Below are 22,351 nucleotides of genomic sequence, written 5' to 3'. Positions count from 1 at the left end.
AATATCTGTATATATAATAAAGCAAAACTCAGTGAATTCATGAAAACAAACTTCACTATATATGCATATAGATATATAGATAGTAAAAGCTTGCTATAATGTATTAATATAGAGTGAAAGCTTACTGTAATGTGTAATATACATACACATACATATTTATAAATACATACATAAATAATCATGACAATATTATATAATAGCATAGTAACTTTTTTTTCATATTAGTAATTTCAGGCTACAGTACCCCTTGTGTTAAACTAATCTGAGTAAAATTTTGAGCCTGTAGAGTATACCAAATCCTTTGACAAAATATGTTTTATATACTTGGGTAGAAGGCATTTCTTCCCTGAACCAAAGATACCCATACAAAGCCAGAAACAATATAATTATATTTTTAAATGGTAGTATTAAGGAGGGTGTGTGGGGTAGGAGTAGGAAGGGGAAAAAAGAAGGGAAACAGACAAGTGTATATGTGGGGAGGGAGATGGGGCAGGGAGAGAGAGAAAAAGAGGAAGGGGGGAAGAGAGAAAAAGAAAGAGAGAGCGCTTTTGTGTTGTCCTATTTCAAATTTAATATGCCAGTTTTTACATTTAATACATTGTGGATAAAACAAGCAAGGAGGAAACTTCAGCATAAAAAGCGGTGAGGGTATCAAGAACCTGTTTCCAATTTTCTCACTGCCTTGCTCATTATTTTAAGTTCAGTCTACATCTTTGACAAAACTCATTCAAGCCATGGTCAAATTGGTCTGCTAGTCAATTTGGTAAGAGAATAACCAAAACTTTTGAGCTTCCTGCCAATAACACCACTGTGTAAATGAACCAATGCTAACTGTTTTGCCTGAAAAACGTATGGGATTATTTCTGCCACATATGTATGTATGTATGTATGTATGTATGTATAAATGTCACCTAACTTCTGTATGCATCAGTTTTACCATTTGCAAAATGGTCATAGTGATAACAATGTCATAGAAATAACCTAAGATTACCAAGGTTATGACTGTAGTATTACCTGAAAAATCTGGGAAAAAGTAAGACGTATCTTTATCAATAATAATCTTTAATATTCATTTTAATAATTCAGTCTGCATCAAGAAACAGGGGGGAAAAGTGTTTTGCAAAGTTGAGTTGTTTCTAGAATCACCATTTAATTTGGTCTTACCTCATGGTCTGGATTTGGGATGTTCTCCAGTATCATTTTTGCCTGTTGAAAGTGTTTACTAGCTGCCATATATAGGTCAGCAGACTGAGGAGGTGGACTGTATTTATTAAGGTCAGACATTTCCTAAATAGAAAAAGAGAACACACTGTCTAGAATATGTACAATATGCAAAACCTTAAAATAGTTTTTATCAAAGGCATCTACATTTGTTGACTTTCTTTTCTCATGGATCACAAAGTAAACACATTACACTGCCCTATTTGTTTTTCTAAATGGAATTCAATTTCCTACATTTATAAAATAACACAGGCCATTACAATTGAAATAAAATATCTTTAAGTAGAGGCAGTATGGTACAGTGCTACACCTTCAATGAGAATATTTTGGTTCAAATTCTACCTCCAATTGTTTATTCTTTGACTTCAGGCAAGTAGTTTAACTACTCTCAAGCTCATGTAGTAAGTCAAAGATGGGCTGCCATCTGCATTAGTGGAAGGATTTCCCACAATGGGAGTACCCAACACTTAGGAAAGCAGAAATTGTTCATGTATTCACAAATTCTTTTGTTGTTCAATTTATTTTCAGTAAAATCCAACTCTCTGTGATCCAATTTTGGGGTTTTCTTGGCAAAGCCACTGGAATGGTTTGCCATTTCCTTCACCAGCTCATTTTACAGATAAGAAAACTGAGGCAATCAGGATTACGTGACTTGCCCATGGTCACACAGCTAGTACATGTCTGAGGACATACTTGAAGTCAGGAAAATAGGTCTTTCTTAATTTCTGCCACCTAGCTGTTCCAAATGAATTCTTTAAGATACTATAAAGAGAATGTTGCTGAAAGACCAAATAAAGCCAAATAATTTTCAGGCTATTTAAATTCTTGCCTTTTATGACAAGATTCCACATACTACTCAAAGTAATTGATAGTACTAACTGAAGTTAACAAAATACATATTAAAAAAAAAAACCCATATCTAAAAGTAAGCCTAATGATATATGATAATAGACTACATTGACAGGGTGCTTTGAGAATTACACAAGTGTTTTCCTCATAGTAACTTCAAGGTAGGTACTGCAATGACTACCCTTAATTTACACACAAAAACTGATTCTCAGAGGAAAAGTGATTTGCCAAGGGTCCAACCGACTGGGACTGGATCTCAGGTGGTTTGGCTCTAAGACTAATTATCTTTCCACTACATCAAGCTGTGAGGTATACAAAATCAAGATTGCCATTCAGATACAAAAGTTTACCTTGAATTGCAAATAGTGCACTGGGGGTGGTGTGATAACACTGTTGAATGGAGCAAATCTGTGTTCATATCGAACCTGTTCACTATCCAACTCAAATTTGGGTTTTCTTACTTTACCATCCATGTCAAAAGCTATCATGGTCTGAAAAGAAAAAGTGGGTGAGAATGGTAATACCAATATAAAAATATTGATTACAGAAAAAAATAGCAACATGATAAATGTAACTCATTACGTACAATGTAAAAAAGGAAAAATAATGTGGTTTCTGATTACCATTAACTTTTTGCATCAATAGTTCTTTCTCTCCTCCCCTTCCCCCAACCCTCATCATTTCCCAAGCAGGGTTCTATGTTCATTTAATATACTATCTTCTTCTTTTTGCTAGGCAGTCGGGGTTAAGTGACTTGCCCAGGGTCACACAGTAAGTGTCATGTGTTGTGTGTCTGAAACCGGATTTTAACTCAGGTCCTCCTAACTCCGAGGCCAGAGCTCTAACCACTATGTCATCTAGCTGCCCCTAAGGTACTATTCTCTATAGAGGTTAATCTCCCCCCCTCCCCCCCGGCACAAATTTTATTGATTTTTTAGACAGCCTCTTATAAGCAAAAAGTTTATAACTTGTTGAACGAAGAGAACAGCTACTGTTTTCCTCATCAGGGAAACCACACCTGGGAATTCCTGTTAGATAAGCTACATTTCTTGAGAATACAGATGGACCTCCATTTCTTGAGAATACAGATGGACCTCCAAACAAAACAAACCCAATCAGACCTGAGCTAGGCAGGGCAATGAGGGATGCCCCCGGGGTTTGCCTCTTCACCTACAGGCTTTGTGTTGTGCTCATTTTTATACATGACAACAACTGTAGCAAGATTTTAGATGTTGATAAAGACTTTGGAGACTATTATATAAAAGAATAGAGAAAACTGGAGAATTCTCTGATCCTCTTCTCATAGAGCCAGAATAAATTTCTATGGAAGAGACCAAAAGATCATCTGATCTAATCCACACATAAGAAAACTGACCTAAACCACTTGCCTAAAATCACACAGAGGAAGACCCAGATCTCCTGACTTCTGGGCCAGTAGTTCTCTCCACTGTGCCACTACTACCCTCCCTTTGATTTCATCTATCTACCAGGGATTTGAACCCAGGTCTTCCTGATTTCAAGTCCAGCTCTCTATCCAGAAGTATGATATACACATCCTTCAGGAACAGATGCAGCTAATGCTGGTGACTTTCAAGTCTTTATTTCTACTACTGAAATGGAATGACCCTTCTTTTATATTAGAAGGAAATTATTATTATTTTAGTTATAAAATATTATTACATTTGCCATTACTATGTATGTAAGTGTGGGATTGTAAAACAATTCAGAGAGGTACTGCTCTAAAGGAAAATAACTCAGTTAGGCAGGCAGCTAGGTGACTGGTCCAGCATGAAATGCTTAATTAGACTCCTAATATGTTGCTTTGACTTTGACTCTTACAAAAAGAGGTAAGAACCAAAGCCAAGCACAGACACATCCTGAAGCTGAAGCTTGGTGGGCTATGACAAGAAGTGGTACCAGGTTTAAAAAAGAAGTGTCAATGAGTTTAGGTGCAAATAACTACAATTCCATCCTTTCTGCAGAATATAGCATGTATGCCACGTGGGGAAGCTAAACTTCCAGCCTAGTTGTATACAAACAATGACTGAGCCTCCTATGGTCAGATTAAGAACATTTTTGGCTAAGATGTTTGCACTCTCTAACTCAATAATTCTGCAATTATAGAACTTCTTTTCTCTTCCCTTTCCTCCTTCCTCTAAAGTTTCAATACAGTCTCCATTAAAGTCTGATTACAATCCTTAGAGTGTCTCTGACCCCTTGGCCACTCGAAGGGCTCTAATAGGCTGAACTGAAGCTCTTGCAGTAGGTGCTGAGTGAGAGACTGACTTTCCCTCGAGGACCAACCTAAGTCTAAAGAGGCTCAGTATCAGAGTGGACATGGGACAAGGGGTTTTCAGCCACTGCAACTCTCAAACACCATCTATCTAAGCAGTAAGAGTTACAATATGCATTGGTAGAAGAACCTGAAGTAGCAACTAAAGGCTGAGTGGTTTGTCTTTTTTTAAAAAATAAGTTTTAGTCCCTCATTTAAGCTTACCAGACATTTCTACATGCTGTCCCATTGTCAAATTAAACTGATTTACCAAAAGTAGAACTGAATTTTGCCATCAAACCAGTTTCTTATATCAAACTTCCTTACTGGTCACTAATCATCACTAATCACTGGGGCTGTGCTCTATTTTATATACCCCAACCAACCACCAAATCCTATCAATTCTTCCTTTCCAATATCCTGAGGCTATTCCCTCCTTTCCAATCCCACTGCTACTACTTGAGTTTAGGTCCTAGAAAAAAAATCCTGATATTCCCCTGTCTCCAGTCTTTCCCCTCTTTAATCAGTCTGCCATATTGCCACCACATTAACCTTCCTTAAAAAATACTCATGTTTGCTCCTGCTGCTCAAAATTTTTAAAAGGTTTCCTTTTGACTACTGAATCAAGTATAACCATCTTAGCCTGGTATTCACAGGATCGTGTATTTAGATATTTAGATCTGGAAAGGACATCAAGGCTATGTAGTCTAACCCCTCTGTTTTGTAAACAAAGAACTGAGGCTCAGAGATATTAAGCAACTTGTCTCAGATCACCCAAGCATAAGCCTCAGAAGAAGGATCTGAACCAAGGTCTTCTAACTCTGGTACTCTTTCCACTGTACTCTCCCACTTTACAATATCCCCCAAATGTGTTATTCAGTCTTTCTTTGAAGACCTCTGTCAAGACCTCAGTAGCCCCAGAAGCCACCCAATTCTAAACTGGCCGCTTTGCAATTTCAACCTATGGCTCTTAGTTCTCCCTTCTGAAGCTGACCAGAACAAATGTAATTCCTCTTTCACATGAGACTTGTCTTTAAATTCTTGAAGACAGGAAGAATTTATCACACGCCCCCAACTCTTCTCCAGGGTAAGGACTCTCCAACTCAGGGCACAGTACCAAAGTCTCAAACTATCTTTTTTTTAACTTTATCTAGTACTACTCCCTCACAAAAACCCTGGACTCTGGCCCAAACGAAATTCTTACCATTCCCCAAACACCCTTGCCCTTTGTCACCTTTGAAACTTTCCCCACCTTCTACCTCAAATGCTGGGGAACAGCCATTTCCATGCATCCCCAACTCCTCCAAGAATTGCTCCCTAATCACCTCAGCTGGAAATTTTTTTCACTTTTGAATTAAGTCACTCTTACGGCACTAAACTATCATATAATATATAAGAAATATATCAGGCATATGAATTATAATATATGTACCTTGTTTCCCTAAGCAATTTCAGGGTAGAGACTATCTTTTTCATTTTTTTATCTTCTCGATACAAAATGACACTTGCCACAGGACATGCAAACGTTTGTTAAGCAACAAATCAATATACAACTGTGGCTGACTTCCCTCTCAACTCAAGAGAAAGCCATGGGCTTGATAAAATACTCCAAGAAAAAAGAAGAGAAGCAAATGGTAAGTATAAAGAATTGTGTGTATAGTAATCACAACTGCTGTATATACAAAACAAATAAAAAGCAACAAAACATAACTTCATATTCATCAAATTGCCAATTACCTTATACATTCCAGCACACATGTTCTGATACGCTTGACTCATGGTGATTTCTCGGCTCAATGGGCGAACTATAACATAGAAAAAAATCCTGATATATACAAATACCTTGTTCGTTAATACAAAAAGAAAGTTTGCTACTCAAGGTTAAATTTCACTTTATAACAAGAATCTATGTATAAGAAAGCCAAGAATTTGGGACTGGTCCCCATTCTTCATGATATTCAATATAAGGAGATTCCAGTGTAAGATGATTTGGACAGAACCTCTGACTTCACTAAGATATCTACCTTAAGAATAACTCACACATATGGATTACTTGAGGACAAGAATTGTTTCACTTTCACCTTGTAACCACATGTGCCTAGTTTGGTATCTTGTGCATAGTGGCTGCTTAATAAGTATTTTCTGAATTGAAAAAAAAAAAGCATTTTGATATGGCACTTTTTTAGTTTACAAATTAATCTATCTACTACTATATAAAGTAGTCCCATTCAGACATTTAAAAAAGTCAGTCAACTTCCTCACCCCCTATTATGGTGATTAAATCTTGATGAAAAGCAAAAACATGGAGCCTCCTATTCCCTGTCTTCATGGATCATAAAATATAGACTTCAGAAAACTCCTTGTGCTTCCCAGACAAACTCTCTTAAAATCCTAAGACATTCAGTACATCTCTGTAGTACATAACTCCTCCCTACGTTGTCAGTCTATCCCATATCAAGACCAGGGTATCTTAATCTTTTTTGGTGTGGTGGTGCACTCCTATAATTCTTATTAGTGGAGAGGCTGAGGCTAGAATCACTTGAAACTGGGAGTTCTGAGCTGCAGTAGGGCTAAAGGTGATTGAGTGTCCACACTAAGCTGAGCACCAGTATGGTGAGCCCCTGGGAGCAGGTGGCCACCAGACTACCTAAGGAGGGAGGGAAACGGCCTAGGAAGGAAAGAGAAGGTCAAAGCTTCTATGCTGATCTAGGGAGACAAGGCCCATGACAGAGAGAGAAGGAATAAGTATCTGTTAAGTGTCTATTATCTGCCACAAACAAACCTTATTTTCAAATCTCATGCCATAAATCTTTAGTTGTTCTAAAGTTTTAAAATGACCCACAGTACCTTTCTTCTTTTTCTTTGTTTTTTTACTACTACGACCTTTTTGCTGCTCTTCCATTATTCTTTCCTCTGCCATTTGTGAGCTATCAGCACGACTCAATGTTGACATCAACCAGGCATAAAGAAATTCAGACAGATACCTAAAATGAGATAAGCTTTGGTTACTGCTAAATGATTTAACTATTAAGACAATTTCATAACTATAGTTTCATAGATGCTATTTAGCTATAATCTATTAGGAAACATTAAATTATAACCTGTTAAAAATATCTTAGCTGGTTCTTATTTTAACACTGCAAATCTAAAGAGTGATCTTAAGGGTAATTACTTCCATTTCTAATTTTCATGGCAAAGCTGTGCTACTGCAAAATGTTTCAGTTTTAGCCAAACTTAACAAATTGACATTTCATGAGGTTTCTTTACTTCAAACACATTAATGAAATGTTTTCTATTAAGTTAACAGAGTTGACTCTAACTCATTAAAATATTATCAAAATGCTTATAGATAAAAGTAGATCTTTTATGTTAAATATGTTCTATTATCTGAAATGGTTCAACAATAAAGGGTACCTCTATACATATAATATAAAAGAAATTAGAAATGTTTTCACTGTTTCACATTTAATAACATCATGTTCAGATTTATACTTCAGTTTACTCAATTCACTGGAGTACCAAACAATCATATTCTATGAATATTGATTTTTCAGTATTATAAACTAGCCACCATCATATTCACTTAAACTCAGTCTAAACTCTCTATGCACTTTATAAATAGCCTAAACCTCTATGAAACTAAAGCTCAATATATTTAATCATTTGAAATAGACCAAAGCACTATATTCAAGTTTTTAATTCCTAAAGTTTTTAATTCTAGGCTGTGTAAAATAATTTTCATGATCATAACCCAATACAAAGGAACCACAAAGTGACTGATATAAATCTATGGCCACTTTCTTGGCAAAATCATCAAAGTGCAAATTCCATCTACTGATTGGCTTGATTATAAAACTGTGTTATCAACTGCCACAAGGTGGCAGTATTACTAGCAATTTTTCTATTTTGTCGACTATAACCTAAATTTAAGAATTACCATGACACTTTACTAGACCAAAAAGTGAGTTTTAAAAGCCTGAATTGTTAGCTCTGCTAGCTACTTTTCTCCAATCACTACATTTCTATACCTAGAACTTCCCAAACAACATACCTGCTAGGCTTGCCACATCTTTCATTTATTAAAAGAAATGTGTTATTTTCTGTCTTTCACAAAGTTAACTTAAAAAGTATTACTTTAATAAATAGTAATTCTAAATTAATTCATTGGTAGGATATGAAACTAATCTTTTACTCTAAATAGCAGAAGTTACAAACAAATGTGTAACCACTTTCTTAGTAAAATTTTTAAAAACACTACTAATTCTAAAACCTGAAAAATCTATTCACCAGGTTACCTGAGTCTTATGGTTTAATAATGGTACTGTAAAACCAGAGCCGGAAGAAAAAGACCAGCAAATATGAGATTAAGCTTTTCTTTTTATTACTGACTGTAATATACAAATGGGTGAGTAACACATTATAGGAGTCAATACTTAAAAGGCTATAACCACAACAGTATTATCAGCATCAGTAACAATTTTACATTTACACAGAACTTTAAAGTTTTCCAAGTTCTTTCTTTACAACAAACCTGTGAAGCAGTTAGTGCAAGTGTTGTCCCCATCTTATAAGTGACAGACATGAGGCTCACAGAGGTGCAATAATTTGCCTATGGTCCCAAACCTATTAAGTGTCAATACTAAGACTTCAACAAACTGATCTATTTTTCAAGATTCTAAATAAGTCTCCTACTTGACTCACAATGAAAGTTCAAATATACTCAATGGAAAAGTAACTTGCAAAAATATTTTGCAATGGTCTCTTCTTTCCATCTCCTTAACATAGAACTTTAAACAGTGTTCCCTTACCAATATATGTAGTAGTATTCATGCATACTGTACAGTTCCAATTCAAAGCCACTTAGAAGATACTGTATCATAATTCGAAGGTTATGATAAAGGACCCAGGTACCTAAACAGGCCAAATGTTGTCTCTGAGGTTCCTGTTTCAACAACATACTGTGAAGCGCAGCATCAACTTTCTCTGCCTATTGGAATAAAATATTTTAAAACACTGTCATAAAAAAGAATTTTAATTAAGACAGTGGAGAAACTTAAAAAAATAAGGCAGGGCAATAAGTGAACAGAATGGAAAATACAATCCCATCTTCCCATAAAAATCATAAATTCTAATGGGCTTTTTGGGTTAAGTTCATACCCCCAAATCCTCACTTAGTAAAAGCTGACTAATTCTTCTAAATGTTTTTCCTATTATCATCTCCGTTTTATTTTAGAAGATAAAAATACAAAGAGGTAGTTTCAATCAATTCTATACTCATACCACTAGATAATACTATATTCATAATTTACCTATAAAATTTAGATTTTTTAGTATAAAGTAAACGTGGTACAAACACTAAAGCCCAATTTATAACTTCTCCTTTTTTTAAATGTAAAAAAACCCCACTTTACTTTTTAATACCAGCTTGTGGGTTATTTCATTGAAAACATTAAATTAAATTTTAAAAAACTGGACTCCTTTCTCAATGAAATACTTTATATTTGCTTTTTAAATACAATCTACTCTATGAGATAGATTAAAATAAAAATGCTGACTCAAATCTGGAATGGTTTAAAGAATATAATAATTTTGCTGACAAAAATTAATTTTATAAATTGTACTTTTCTGGTGAAAAACATTTGTTAGCTCTTACTTACCTCGTCCTGCAAGGTAGCAAATTCCTCAAGAATATGACCCAGTTTATCTCTCTGACGAGCCCTGTTATGCCCATGGATCTGAATAAGACTACAGAATGGCTGAAATACATACCATGTGTTAATCATTAATGTGAAATTCAATCTATAGAATTCATATTATAGAAATTTGACATTTACAAGATTTTTAATATCTGGTATTAGGATAAAATGCTGCATTTTATACATTTTATCTCTCAGTTACCAACAGTGAAAACAAAGTAGCTATTTGTGAGATTTCTATGTATTTTGCATCTGTCCTTCAGTCTATCCTAAATTTTTTAAACTGTAGCTGTTATGAAAAGCTGTGAATACTGTGTTGAAGGGTAGAATTCCTTTCCTGCTTATTTCAGGCCGTTCTATGCTATGTGCTTTTTCTGACATGCAAGAGACCTGAATATTGGTCCTTCTAGTACTACTTCTTTCCCATAATATTTTTGAATAAATTTAAACTACAAAACTTCATCATATTCAGATTATAGATTTTTTTGTGGGGTATGAGGGAGTGGGGAAGAGAAAGAATAGTATAATACTTTTTGAAATAACCTATCACTTTACATTTGTATCTTAAAAAAACTTTAACAGAAATTATCTCATCTGATTCACACAACCACCCTGTAGGATAGGTAAAAGCAAGTCTGACTGCTCTCATTTTGGCAATATATGCCAAATGATTTGCCCAGTAGTAACATAGTGATAGTCAGTAGCAAGGATGGGATCCATTTCTTGACTTTTAGTGTTCTGTAAACTATACCATTTAGGCCATCATACACCACATACCACAATAAGTTCCAAACACATTATATGACAAATAGAAATGGTCACAATATTTAAAAAATAAAACACTGAGAAGAATGGAAGGAGGTACTTTTCAAAGGAGTTAGGGGGAGAACTTTTAACTGAGTAAAATAAAGATGATCAAAAATGATAATTCCAAGTAGATAAAATTTTTAAAAACTTTTTCATGAACAAAATCAATGCAGTTAGGATATAGGGAACTGTGTTAATTGGGAAGAAAATCTCTGCAGGAAATATTTAGGACAAAAGTTTGACAAGTAGGATATATGTGGGATTAACACATATAAAGAATCCATAATGTATAAGCATTCAAAAGGACAGAACAGTTTTCAGAAGAAAAAAAGGAAAATGACCACTAAGCTTATATAAAAAGTGCCCTAAATCACTCAAAGTTTAAAACTCTGAGGTTTCATTTTACACTCATCAAATTAGCAAAGATGATTAATAACAGAAATAGTCAGTAAAGGAGTAATAGGAAAACAAGAACATTAATAAACTATTGATGAAACTGTGAATTGGCTCATATAATGATGTAAGTAAAGTAACTCTAGTGTTCATACTCTTTGACCCAATGATCTACTGAAGACTTCAAGGAGATTAATGACAAAAAAGAAATGTCAATGACAGAAAGAACATCCTATATATTGCAAAACGTTCATATCATCATTCTGTGGTATCAAAAAAGTGGAAACAAAATGGGTCGAATTGATTGAAGAACAGTTGACCAAACTGGCATTGGAATAATACCGTGCCATAATAAACAATGAATATGAAGTATTCAGAAAAACGTGTGAAGATTTGTGCGAATTCATACAGAACAAAGTAAGCAGGAACAAAAGAATCACAAATACAATGATCACAGTGAGGCAAAAAAAAACAACCCCAAGAGCTCAGATCAAATGCAGGACCTAATCTTGACTTCAGAGGATTGAAGAAACACGTCTATTTTCGGCTTCTATTGGGGAGTGCTACTGGGAAACGGCAGTGGGATTTTTTTAAACATTAAAAACAAACAAACAAAAACACCTGGTTGCATGACCAGGAATAAAAATGAGCAAGACTATATGAGTCTGTATTTGCATATAAAACAGAAACCAGAATAAGATCAAAGAGCCACCTACTAAAGTGCTTCATGGGAATTTATTTAATAAGTAGATGCAAGATTTTTAAAAATTTATTAATTTTTAGTTTTCAACATTCACTTCCATGAGATTTTTGTCTAAATTGATATAAGTTATTAAGTACAATGAGTATGACCAGTTCCAGGAGGCTGACTATCCTCTCTAAACTTTTTATCTCCTTAAGCATTTACCAGGAGGCACTTACACAAGAGGCTACATATGCTACTTAAATTTAAGTGTCTGTTGAAGTATGGATTCAAAGTACTTTAAAAATACTTAAAGATGGCATTAAAGGAGTTTATACTTTGGAAATAACCTACTGAGCATCTAAGTTTCAACCTTTTTTCTTACAAGCTTATTTGCACTATTAATCTGCTTGGTAAAACCATTTATTTGGAGGTAATATAGCAATAATTGGGAAACAGCAGGTATAAATTTAACAGAAATCTCACATTAATGGTCCCAAAATTACTGAAGTGTTCACATATAAAAAAGTTTTTAAAAGAGAAATAATCTATTACTTCTCAAGTTATTCTTAAATTGTAGCTTAAGCTTTAGACTATTATAAGCTAAATTGAAAAGTGGTCTTTCTGCCTTGGAGTAAGGTATCCCTATAAATGCACTTAGATGTTGATAGAAATAAGGCAATTTTAAATTTCAGGTTCAGGGAAACCATTTAATTTCAAGTAAAAAAAAATATGCTATTAGGGTTTTGAATAAGAAATAGGATTGATCAGTGGCATGCTTATGCCCTTATATTTATGATGGAAAATATGGTTACTTTAGTCATAGAGCATCGACTAAAGTTCAAGTAGGAGATGACAGAAATCTATTAATTACTGGTGAAACGGGGTGACAAAACAGATTAGCCAACACACGCTACAATGTACTAATATTGAGAGATTATATTCCACGTTGCATTTTACCAACATTATAGTAACCTGCTAGTCTATGCTAAGTGAATTCTTACCCGAACACAGTGAGTAACAAAGGAGTCAATACAGTCCTTAGCCTGGTGATTATTATACAGACAGCACCTGTAAGACAATTGTCAGGAAATTAAATTAAACTATATTTGGCTTGGGACAAGGATTAGCAATTTCTTTAAATCTAAGTACCATCAACTGGGCTACATGCCTGTGGGTGCCTCTGGCAAACCTAAAATGCAAGTAGAGAAGAAGGAAAAAAAAAACAGCACAAAAAGAGAAAATGGTAGGGAGTGGCAAAATGCCAACAAATGCCACCTTACATATTGTTATGTGGCACCAGGCCAAAAAAAGTATCCTCACTATTATGGGTGCCATTATAAGAAGGAAACTTGAGACTTTATGAGAATTGGGGGTATCAAATTTAAAATAATAGAAGCTACGGTTGGGGGGGGCACTTAAGGTAGCTAACCTGAGGGGATTAACTTTCACAAAATGATACTTAACTATAAAATATAGTTCTGTTATCCAAACTATATCTCATGTAAACTAAATTTTTCACATCAAATGATACTGTTTGAAATTCCATCAATTTGACATCCATTTACATTAATATTAATACATTTTAAAGAATCTCTAATCTCATCAACACAGGTACTCTCACTCCAGCCAATCAGATCACAACCCATACATGCTTTCTTATCCTGTGACCATCATGTCCAAGTGCTTCAATAAGTTCTCCTGGGGATTCAACCAGTATGTTTTAGGGCCTTCTTCTAGGTGTCAATACTATACCAATACTAATTTAACACACAGTATGGAGGTGAGCACGAGTGCATATGTGCATGTGTGTGTATACTGTTACCCTGTTTTGCTATTTGGTCAATTTTCATTCTGGTTGTACTTCTTTTTTTATTTTACTTCTTGCACACAATTTGTTATTGGTAGTAAGTTTGCCGACTATTTATGCTTGCCATATGTCTCTAACAGTGTCTTTTGAGTAACCCACAATTTTGATTTTTCAGAGACCTTTTGATCCATGACTCAAAGCCACCTAACATCAGATTGTGTTTGTAAAAGATGACTTTTTTGTTATCAGGGCAAAGCTTGGGGTTATTGAAAGTACCCATGTTATTGAGTCCAATATTCTTATTCAATTCGGGGGCCACTTTCTTGTACATCTGCACTAAGGCATATGGATAGGTAGAGAGATATAGATACAGATATAAATATAAGTAGATAGTTCAGTTCTATAGACTGTCCATATGGATAGTCTGGACCAGATATTTTTTATCCACTTAGTTTTTCCTCCACAGATTGTTACATCAAACTCTGGAATATTGTAAATCTCATTTAGGAGACTTTGAAATTGTGTGGGGCCCAATGCAATTAACATGTCACCCAGGAACAGTTGGAGGATCTCACCATTTAAAAGGAAGTCCTCATTAAAACTGGCTCTGGGGGCAGGTAGGTAGCGCAGTGGATAAGAGCACTGGCCCTACAGTCAGGAAGACCTGAGTTCAAATCCAGTCTCAGACACATAACACTTACTACCTGTGTGACCCTGGACAAGTCACTTAACCCCAACTGCCTCCCCGCCACAAAAAACAAAACAAAACAAAACAAAACAAAACAAAACAAAACACCCTGACTCTGCATTGGTTATCCTTTGTAATTGGCAAACAGCTCTGGCAAGCATATGCCTATCTGTTTACTACTTTATTAACAATCAGCAGATCAGTGAACAGAGTTATCTCTCTTGAGATAACTTAAGACATCTTAGTATGTGTCTGCATAACTTTAGTATATGCCTACAGAATAACTGTGAAGGATGCATTTTGTTCTGCTGATTCAAAGCCTTAAAAACCCCAGCCATCAATAAGCACATTCAAACCTTGTATTCTATACACCTTTTCAACCCTGCAGTTATAAAAATGTAGTTGCTAAAGATTATCATTTATATAAAATCCTGTCTACTACACTAAAACAACTATTGGTAGAGCACTGAATTGGTTCAACTCTTCTGCTAAACAATTTAGAATTACATATGAAGTGATTAAAGCATGCATACCCTTTTGCCCAAAGATCACACCACAGAAAGGAAAGGCTTCATGTTCTGAAGTCAAAATATTCATAGCATCACTTTTTGTGGTAGCAAAGAAATGGAAACAAAGTGGATACCCATCCTACAGAATGCTTGAATATACTGTGCTATGTGAATATAATTAAATATTACAGCACCTTAACAATGACTATGAAAAATTAACAAACACATAGGAAGACAAGTATGAGCTGGTGTAGAGTGAAGCACACAGATGAGGAAGACAATTGGCATGACTATAATAGCATAAAGGAACATTAAATGAGGCCAATCACTATTTAATTAGAACGACCAGATTTTGGCCCTACAGAAAGGTGAAGAAATGCCCCATCCTCCTTTTTTTTGGGGGGTGGGGAAAGGAACATGGGTATAGATTGTGCCAGGTTCTGTTGATGTGCCAATTGTGGCAGTTGGTTTTACTTAACTGGTTTTTGTGTTGTTGTTGTTGTTAGAAGACAAGGCTCACAAAGTGGGGAATCTGGGGAGGTGGGGCTGGAAATGATGTTAAAACAAAAGGTGCTCTCCACATGTGTAAACTTTGTTCTCAAAATTTAATAGAGACAAGATAGTAGGCATATGGGTGGAAAGTATTGGTATTTTCTTGATTGCCTTTTTTTCCATAGGATTATCTGCTATGATATTTTCCTTCCTTCCAACCTATTTCCAATTATCTTCAGAATTTTTCTCCCAACATCCTTAAAATTGCTTTGCCTCTATTGCTGACATCCTCTATACAACTTGGGTTGGTCCAGGGCTCTTTCCGTCTTTGTTTTCTTTAGTGTCATTTTTACTTCTAATACAGGACACTGGAAATTGATGTTAGAGCCCAAATACAGTAAATCCATTGCCAATGATGGAAAAAACAGTCCATTATCAAATTATCAATTCCTGGCAGATTTTTTTCCATTCATTATTCTCCTTCCAATTCAGCCTAAAATGCTCTTGGGATAAAATGGCTTAACTGGATCTCAACCGAAGATTTCTACAAACTGTGTTTCCTTCCAATGATTCTCACTGATTTATGAGGCAGCACTACTCATAATTTTCCATTATGTTTGGTGCCATATCTCTCTGCTTGGGAAAGATTTTGCTGGCTAAGATGTTACCTAAATACTTTTAGGCTTGTGGCTGTTAATTTACATGAAGTAAACTATCACAGGAAATAGTAATAGTACACATTAGGATCTGTTTTTATCCATTTCCCATTTTTTTTAAAAGCATCATTATCTTGTTTAAATAGCTCGTATCTTCCTCTTATCTTTATCTTTTCTTCTACTTTGTTGCTGACTTTAATAATTGTTGCAACAATTTGATAATCTGGCTGTGTGCAAGGGGCTGATTTGGGAATACCTCCCATATCAGTAATGTCTACATAACTAATAATAATATAATAGTAATAACTAATACATACAGAATCAATTAAATTCTTTGTGGTGTTATTCAGATGTGTCCAGTGCCTTCTGACTCTCTTCTTGAAGAAAATATTTATGATCTATAAACATGATGACTTCTATAAACATTAATTTCATAGGACACTTGGATCATCTCACTTTGTGGTGATGAGGATAAGCCTTAAATAAAAAATGCCATGATGAAGATAATCATGCACCAATTATTTATGAATATTTATCATGGAGGATAGGAAGGGAGGGGAATTCTACAAAGAAGTTATTAAGACCTTCCAGATTAAAATTAATATTTATTTTTATATTCAATGACATTAGTAAGGGTAAGGAAGCTATCAGTCACTTATACATATTAATATTATTTCTTCCCTTATAATTTAGCTACAAATGAGCTTACTAAGGGAGAAAGTAATTTTGGACCTAAGTAATTTTGGAGCACAAAACACTGTAGTGCATAAATAAGCCTGGAATGGGTTGCTACAGAGGGAGATTTAGAGCAGCACAAAAACACTTAATACCTGAAGAGAGAACTACGATGTTAGAACAAGGTATGAAAAAGGAAGATGAGGGGATTCCATTCTTTCTCTTCCTCTCTCCTGTACAGATTGGCTTCCAGGACCAGGGATCAGGTTAATAATATTATTTGGACTTTTGTGGGCTGATCTTGGAAACTACCATGTATATGATGCAGTGTTTCTATAGGGAAAAACTCTAAAATCACTACTGTATTTGCTAATCTTTAGAACATAAACCATTCATAAGTTGTATGATATATACATTGTATTTATAAATATATTTCAATATTATAGTGGCGTCTCAACTCCTGTTTTAAACTCAGTGCAAATTTGATCACTGAGAGGTGGAACAAAAGAGAACAAGTAGAGTGCCAAGCCTGTTATACTAGCCTTTTGTTAACTTTGCTCAAACTTATCAATTATAATCCTTCAAGTGGTCACTTTGATTGGCTGGAGTTAGTAATAATTAAAGAAAATTTCATAAAGAATTTTATCTTTTTCCAGGTAACTCAACATATTTTCTCTTTTGCCTATACTTCATTTATCACAAATCTAACACTGAAAAATCATTTGTATCTGCTTAATAGACAAAGACAGATGATCATCAAATGGTTAAGTCATTTGCTTTAAGTAAACATTACTTCATAGTATAAGTAAAGGGAAATTACTTAAAATTTCTTAAGATACTTACTTAGGGGACAGCACCGGAGGACTGACAAATGACCGAAGAGCATCTTTCACCATGTCTTGCATGAGATGGGTCCCAAAGACCTTTTTGTTATCCACTAGAAAAGTAGTCTTAAAGGAAATGTTAATTCATTAGAAATATTTCCATGATTGTCATATACTGCTATTATAAACAACTGCCATTATTGTGAAATGAAAGGCTATTTAAGCTGCTGTAAAGAAAGATACCAGAAGAATGAAAGACAATGATTAAAATGTCTAACTACATGAAAAGATTGTGTTATTGACTCATTGATGAAAAGGTATACTTTCCTTTCTGGACTATAATATACTAGAAGAAGAATAAGAAAATGCTGCTACTGAGCTCTCACCCAAAATAAAATAACTAAAATGTAGGAAATAAAAAGCACATAGTAACTTCACTGAAAAGTCAGACCAGAATCTATGAACCCAGTCAAACTAAGCTGAGCAGTGAGGTGAACTGAATATATTCAAATTCTTCTATAATACTTACTTATTGAAGTAATAGCAACATCGTATTGAAAGCAGTACTGTATATGTAATACAGGGTTCATAATTTTATTTGTAAGGCTTTTTTTCTGTTCTTTGTACATGGAAATGTTCATATTTGTTAAGTACACAGTAAAACAGAAAACAGAAAGTGGTACTTCAAAGTAACTTTCTCAAGCATGCCAAAAGTAAACTTTGAGCAACCAACAGTATTTTGCACGGATTTTTAAAATATTTAACACATCTTAATTATTTACTGATATTTACATTTAAAAAAATCAATTCTTCAACTAAAAGTACAGTTCTATAACTGAATTTCCTTTAAACATTTATTTTGCATTTAAAAAAATTACATAACAATAAGAAAATCAGTGTATAGGGAGATAATTCAAAACTAATTAACTTACTTGTAGGAGGGATCTTGAAAGAACACAGGGTGACTGCTCACTAAATTCACAGAAAAAATCCTAATACATATTCAGGGAAAAAAATAATAGTATTAAAAATTCAAAAGATCACATAATTCACATATAAAAAATGACATGGATGTAGCTAGTTGTTTTTTTTTCTCACAGCTACAACAAACAAACATCTCAAGATGACAAATCTGTCCATTTTAGAACTACCAAATTTTATTTATAAGCACAATGGGCAATTTTAGGTCTCTTTTTAAAGAAAATTAGCCAAGCTTGCTACAGTAACATAGATTCCAGAAGTTATTTTTAATGTGTACAAAGCATAAACATTAATATATTAATAATGACTGACAAATGCCTGCTTATTTCAGGAAAAAAAAAGGACTGGAAACGATTCTACTAAATTCTTATCACTGAAGTTGCTGGCTACAGTAAGACTTTAAAAATATTTATATATTTTGTAGCATTATTCTAAGAGTATAACATTTCAGTAAAAAAATCTTCAGATTTATGAAGGCTAGAAAAAATATATTTGGTTTTTTGTTGGTAATTTAGTAAAAGGTACTTAGCTAGGCATATCAACCTTGGTGGGAAGAAAGAAGGTGAAATTTAAATAAATATAAAGTTTCTAGTTATTTCTCTTGCTGAAAAAGATAACTCTGTACATCAAGGGACAAATGACTACTATCGAGCCAGGAGGTCGCTTATTCTTTCAGTGATTCTTGGGTATCTCAATTTCAAATTAAAAAACAAGTACACTTGGGCCTATTTCCACTTCTGTTCAATTTCCTTTTCCCTCCCTCTTTGTCCAATTCCTTGAACCTCTTGTTTACCTATGCGTGTTACCTTTACTTCAGATAGAACAAGTCTTCTACAACCTGACTTCTGCTCCCTTCTGTAATGAAATAGCTCTAAGATGACCACTAACTTCCTTCTTGGCAAAGCCAATGGCTTTTTAGTACTCAACAATTCCTAAAGGCTTAGAATCCCCATGTCAAAGATTTATATTAACTAGAGTGAAGTTCTTTTTCACACCAGAAATTTCTCTACTTACCAGGATACAGTGTAAATTTGTTAGATTGACAACTTCACAGACAGTTTTTATTCTATCTATAAGTTTTGCAAAATAGTTGACCATTTCTTCCCTTTTGATTATTTTTGCATATCGAGGGAAGGTAGGAGGAAGCAATCTCTGGTTAACAAGAGGCTCAAAACCCATCATAATAGGATGATCTAAAAGAAAAAAAAAGATTTTTTCCTTCATCTTTCCTTCTAATTTTAACCTTTGCATTAAGTAATTTAAAATATATTAAGTGAACCTCTGTAAAGCAGAGCAAGATGCCAGCTTGAAAGTTTCTCAAACAAGTCTAAATATATTGGTTTTTTCCCATATATTTTGCAATTTTCTGTTCCTGAACTTGCATAATAATAAGACTGTTAAGATTTAATAACTTCAATACATTTGACCTATATCTACCTCCTCTGGAGGTGTGAATTATATACATAATGGAGGATATAATAAGATCCCTATGACCAGCAGAGTTATAGTCTGCATAATACTTCAATACTGCATAATACTTACAGGTTTATTTCTGGAATTCACATTATTTCAACTAAAGACAGCCTGTGTGAAAAAGATGAATAAGGAAGAACTGGTCTAACCCCTTCTATAAAAATGTAGTATTACTTTTTATGTTGATAGATACAAATCACCAGCCTAAACCCCTCTCTGAAGCTTAAAAGTGAAGTAAGCTCTCCTTGAAATAAGCTAAATAATTAGGCATTTTGATTTCAAAGGACTTCATCGCTGGACTACATGCAGAGGTAGGATTCAAACCAGGTCTTCTAATTCCAGATCTACTGTTGCTCTTTCTGATACACAACACTGCCTCTGGTGACTATGTTTATTGTGATAAATACAACAATTCTTCTGCCTTTATCTTACATGGTTTTAGAATATCTGAAAGTACATTTTCCAGCAGGCTTTTCCCCCATGTCATCCTGATATTTATCATCTATAGGCCAAAGGACAGATTCCTGACTCCTCCTAATTAGCCTCTACTTTCGGTCTCTCATCTGTTTATATATCTTTCACAAAGCTGTCATATTAATACTCTTTAGACTGAGGTCTGATTCAACCACTACCCTGTTAAGAAATTGTTACTGGTTCCCTAATATCTTTAAAATACAAATTTCTCAGCCTAATATTTAAAACCTTCCTCAACACAGCTCCCACCTACTTTTCCAGAATTGTTTCATATTATTCCCCCATTTGTACACTCTATTTTCCAGTCAAATTAATTTACAAGTTGGTCTCCAAACTTAGTAAACCATTCCCATCTCTGTGCCTCTTAAGACTCCTCAAGCTTCCTTCAAGGCTCAACTCAGGTGCCCCTTTACCTGAAGCCCTTCCTCACCCTATAGCTACTGATGTTCTCTCCTTCCTCAAATTATATTAGTCCATACTTCTTCATCAGTGTACATGTTTTATCTCCTCTGTAGAATGTCTGCTAAGAGCAGGAAATGTTTCAATTTTGTCTCTGTATCTCGGGTGCTTATCACAGTGCCTTGCATACATGTAAAATTGTTGTTCAGTTGTTATTAGTCATGTATGACTAATGTATAACTCTTTGTGACCCTTTCTATTTGAGGTTTTCTTGGCAAAGACACTGGAGTGATTTGCCATTTCCTTCCCAGCTCATTTCACAGATGAGGAAACTGAGGCAAACACGGTTAAGTGACTTACCCAGGGCCACATAGCTAATAAGTGTCCGAGGCAGGATTTGAACCCATGTCCTCCTGACTCTGGCCGTGGTGTTCTATCCACTGCTGCAGCCTCATATATAAAAAATATATATCTAGCTGCCTCATATATAAAACAGGCACTTTTAAATTGCTTGTTCAACTGAACTGCATCTTTAGACACAGATATAAATGGTTTCATTTTCAAAGTACTATTGAATATACATCTTAAATGTTGTCCATAATTATTTTTTTTCACCTTAATACCACACTTTTCAGCTTTGAAATAGAAGCAGTAAGTTATGAGCAGCAACTCAAAAAAACCTAAAATATCATGTAAATAAATATTAATGGGAAATGGATACTATGAACGTATTGTCTGCACAATACTTTCTGTTTAAACACCACAATAATCCAATTTAACATTCATTTTTGAAACCAATTCCTTAAAAGTATAAAAATCCTCTGTCCTACTTACCCTACTAGGAAACGAATCTCATTTACTGTATATACTATTTCACCCTAGTTCAATATCTACATTATCACTCGGTAACAATTATATGTACATAACTACCAACAGCCAATCAGTAAAAGAAAGGATCAAAATTTCTACTGTTTATAATATTTTTAGTAAAAAAAAAAGTTTAATTACCCTTTTAATTTTCAATTCTTTGGTAGTCACTTCATCCTAAAGTCTTAAATCTATTTCTTACCTAAAACTAAATCTTTCTGGTCACTTTTCCAGGCAAATAGTTTGTTCAAATTACACAGCTTAGATAAAAAATCTGTTTTTCTAAATCCTTAATTAAAAATTCTGTCAAGGTGACATAAATACAAAGTCTAAATTTCTACTGAAAACAGCCTAAGGACTTAATGTTATAAATAAAGGACAAAAGGAAATGGTGCATGCACATGCACACACAGATAGACAGATAGAAACACACACACACACACACACACTATATACACATATACAAGTTTGGTGCAAGATTATCACCAAACTGGAAAAGGAGATGAAAAGTAGGGTGTAACAAAGAGATAAGAAATTATTTACTTGGTTTCCAAAAGTATTTGGTTTTCAAAAAGGATCTGAA

At 34.4% G+C, this 22,351-nt stretch overlaps 1 protein-coding gene across 2 annotated transcripts in view; it reads right to left on the bottom strand.

Annotated features, from left to right (window-relative positions):
* Positions 1-22,351, bottom strand: part of NAA35 (N-alpha-acetyltransferase 35, NatC auxiliary subunit) — a 73,025-nt gene that overhangs the window by 5,164 nt on the left and 45,510 nt on the right. For both annotated transcript variants that reach the window (XM_020966945.2, XM_020966947.2), the window contains exons 12-21: positions 19,570-19,748; positions 18,507-18,566; positions 17,594-17,700; positions 12,925-12,991; positions 10,000-10,098; positions 9,151-9,329; positions 7,190-7,326; positions 6,080-6,147; positions 2,421-2,561; positions 1,165-1,287 (exon numbers count right to left, since the gene is read on the bottom strand). In XM_020966945.2, coding sequence (XP_020822604.1) covers positions 1,165-1,287; positions 2,421-2,561; positions 6,080-6,147; positions 7,190-7,326; positions 9,151-9,329; positions 10,000-10,098; positions 12,925-12,991; positions 17,594-17,700; positions 18,507-18,566; positions 19,570-19,748 — 1,160 coding nt within the window. The remainder of the gene's footprint in view (positions 1-1,164; positions 1,288-2,420; positions 2,562-6,079; positions 6,148-7,189; positions 7,327-9,150; positions 9,330-9,999; positions 10,099-12,924; positions 12,992-17,593; positions 17,701-18,506; positions 18,567-19,569; positions 19,749-22,351) is intronic.

Source organism: Phascolarctos cinereus, unplaced genomic scaffold, assembly GCF_003287225.1.
Source record: "Phascolarctos cinereus isolate Bilbo 61053 unplaced genomic scaffold, phaCin_HiC Scaffold_4;HRSCAF=312, whole genome shotgun sequence".
Classification (NCBI taxonomy): domain Eukaryota; kingdom Metazoa; phylum Chordata; class Mammalia; order Diprotodontia; family Phascolarctidae; genus Phascolarctos; species Phascolarctos cinereus.
The sequence above is the reverse complement of the archived record's forward strand: the minus strand, read 5'-3'. Positions and strand labels throughout refer to the sequence as shown.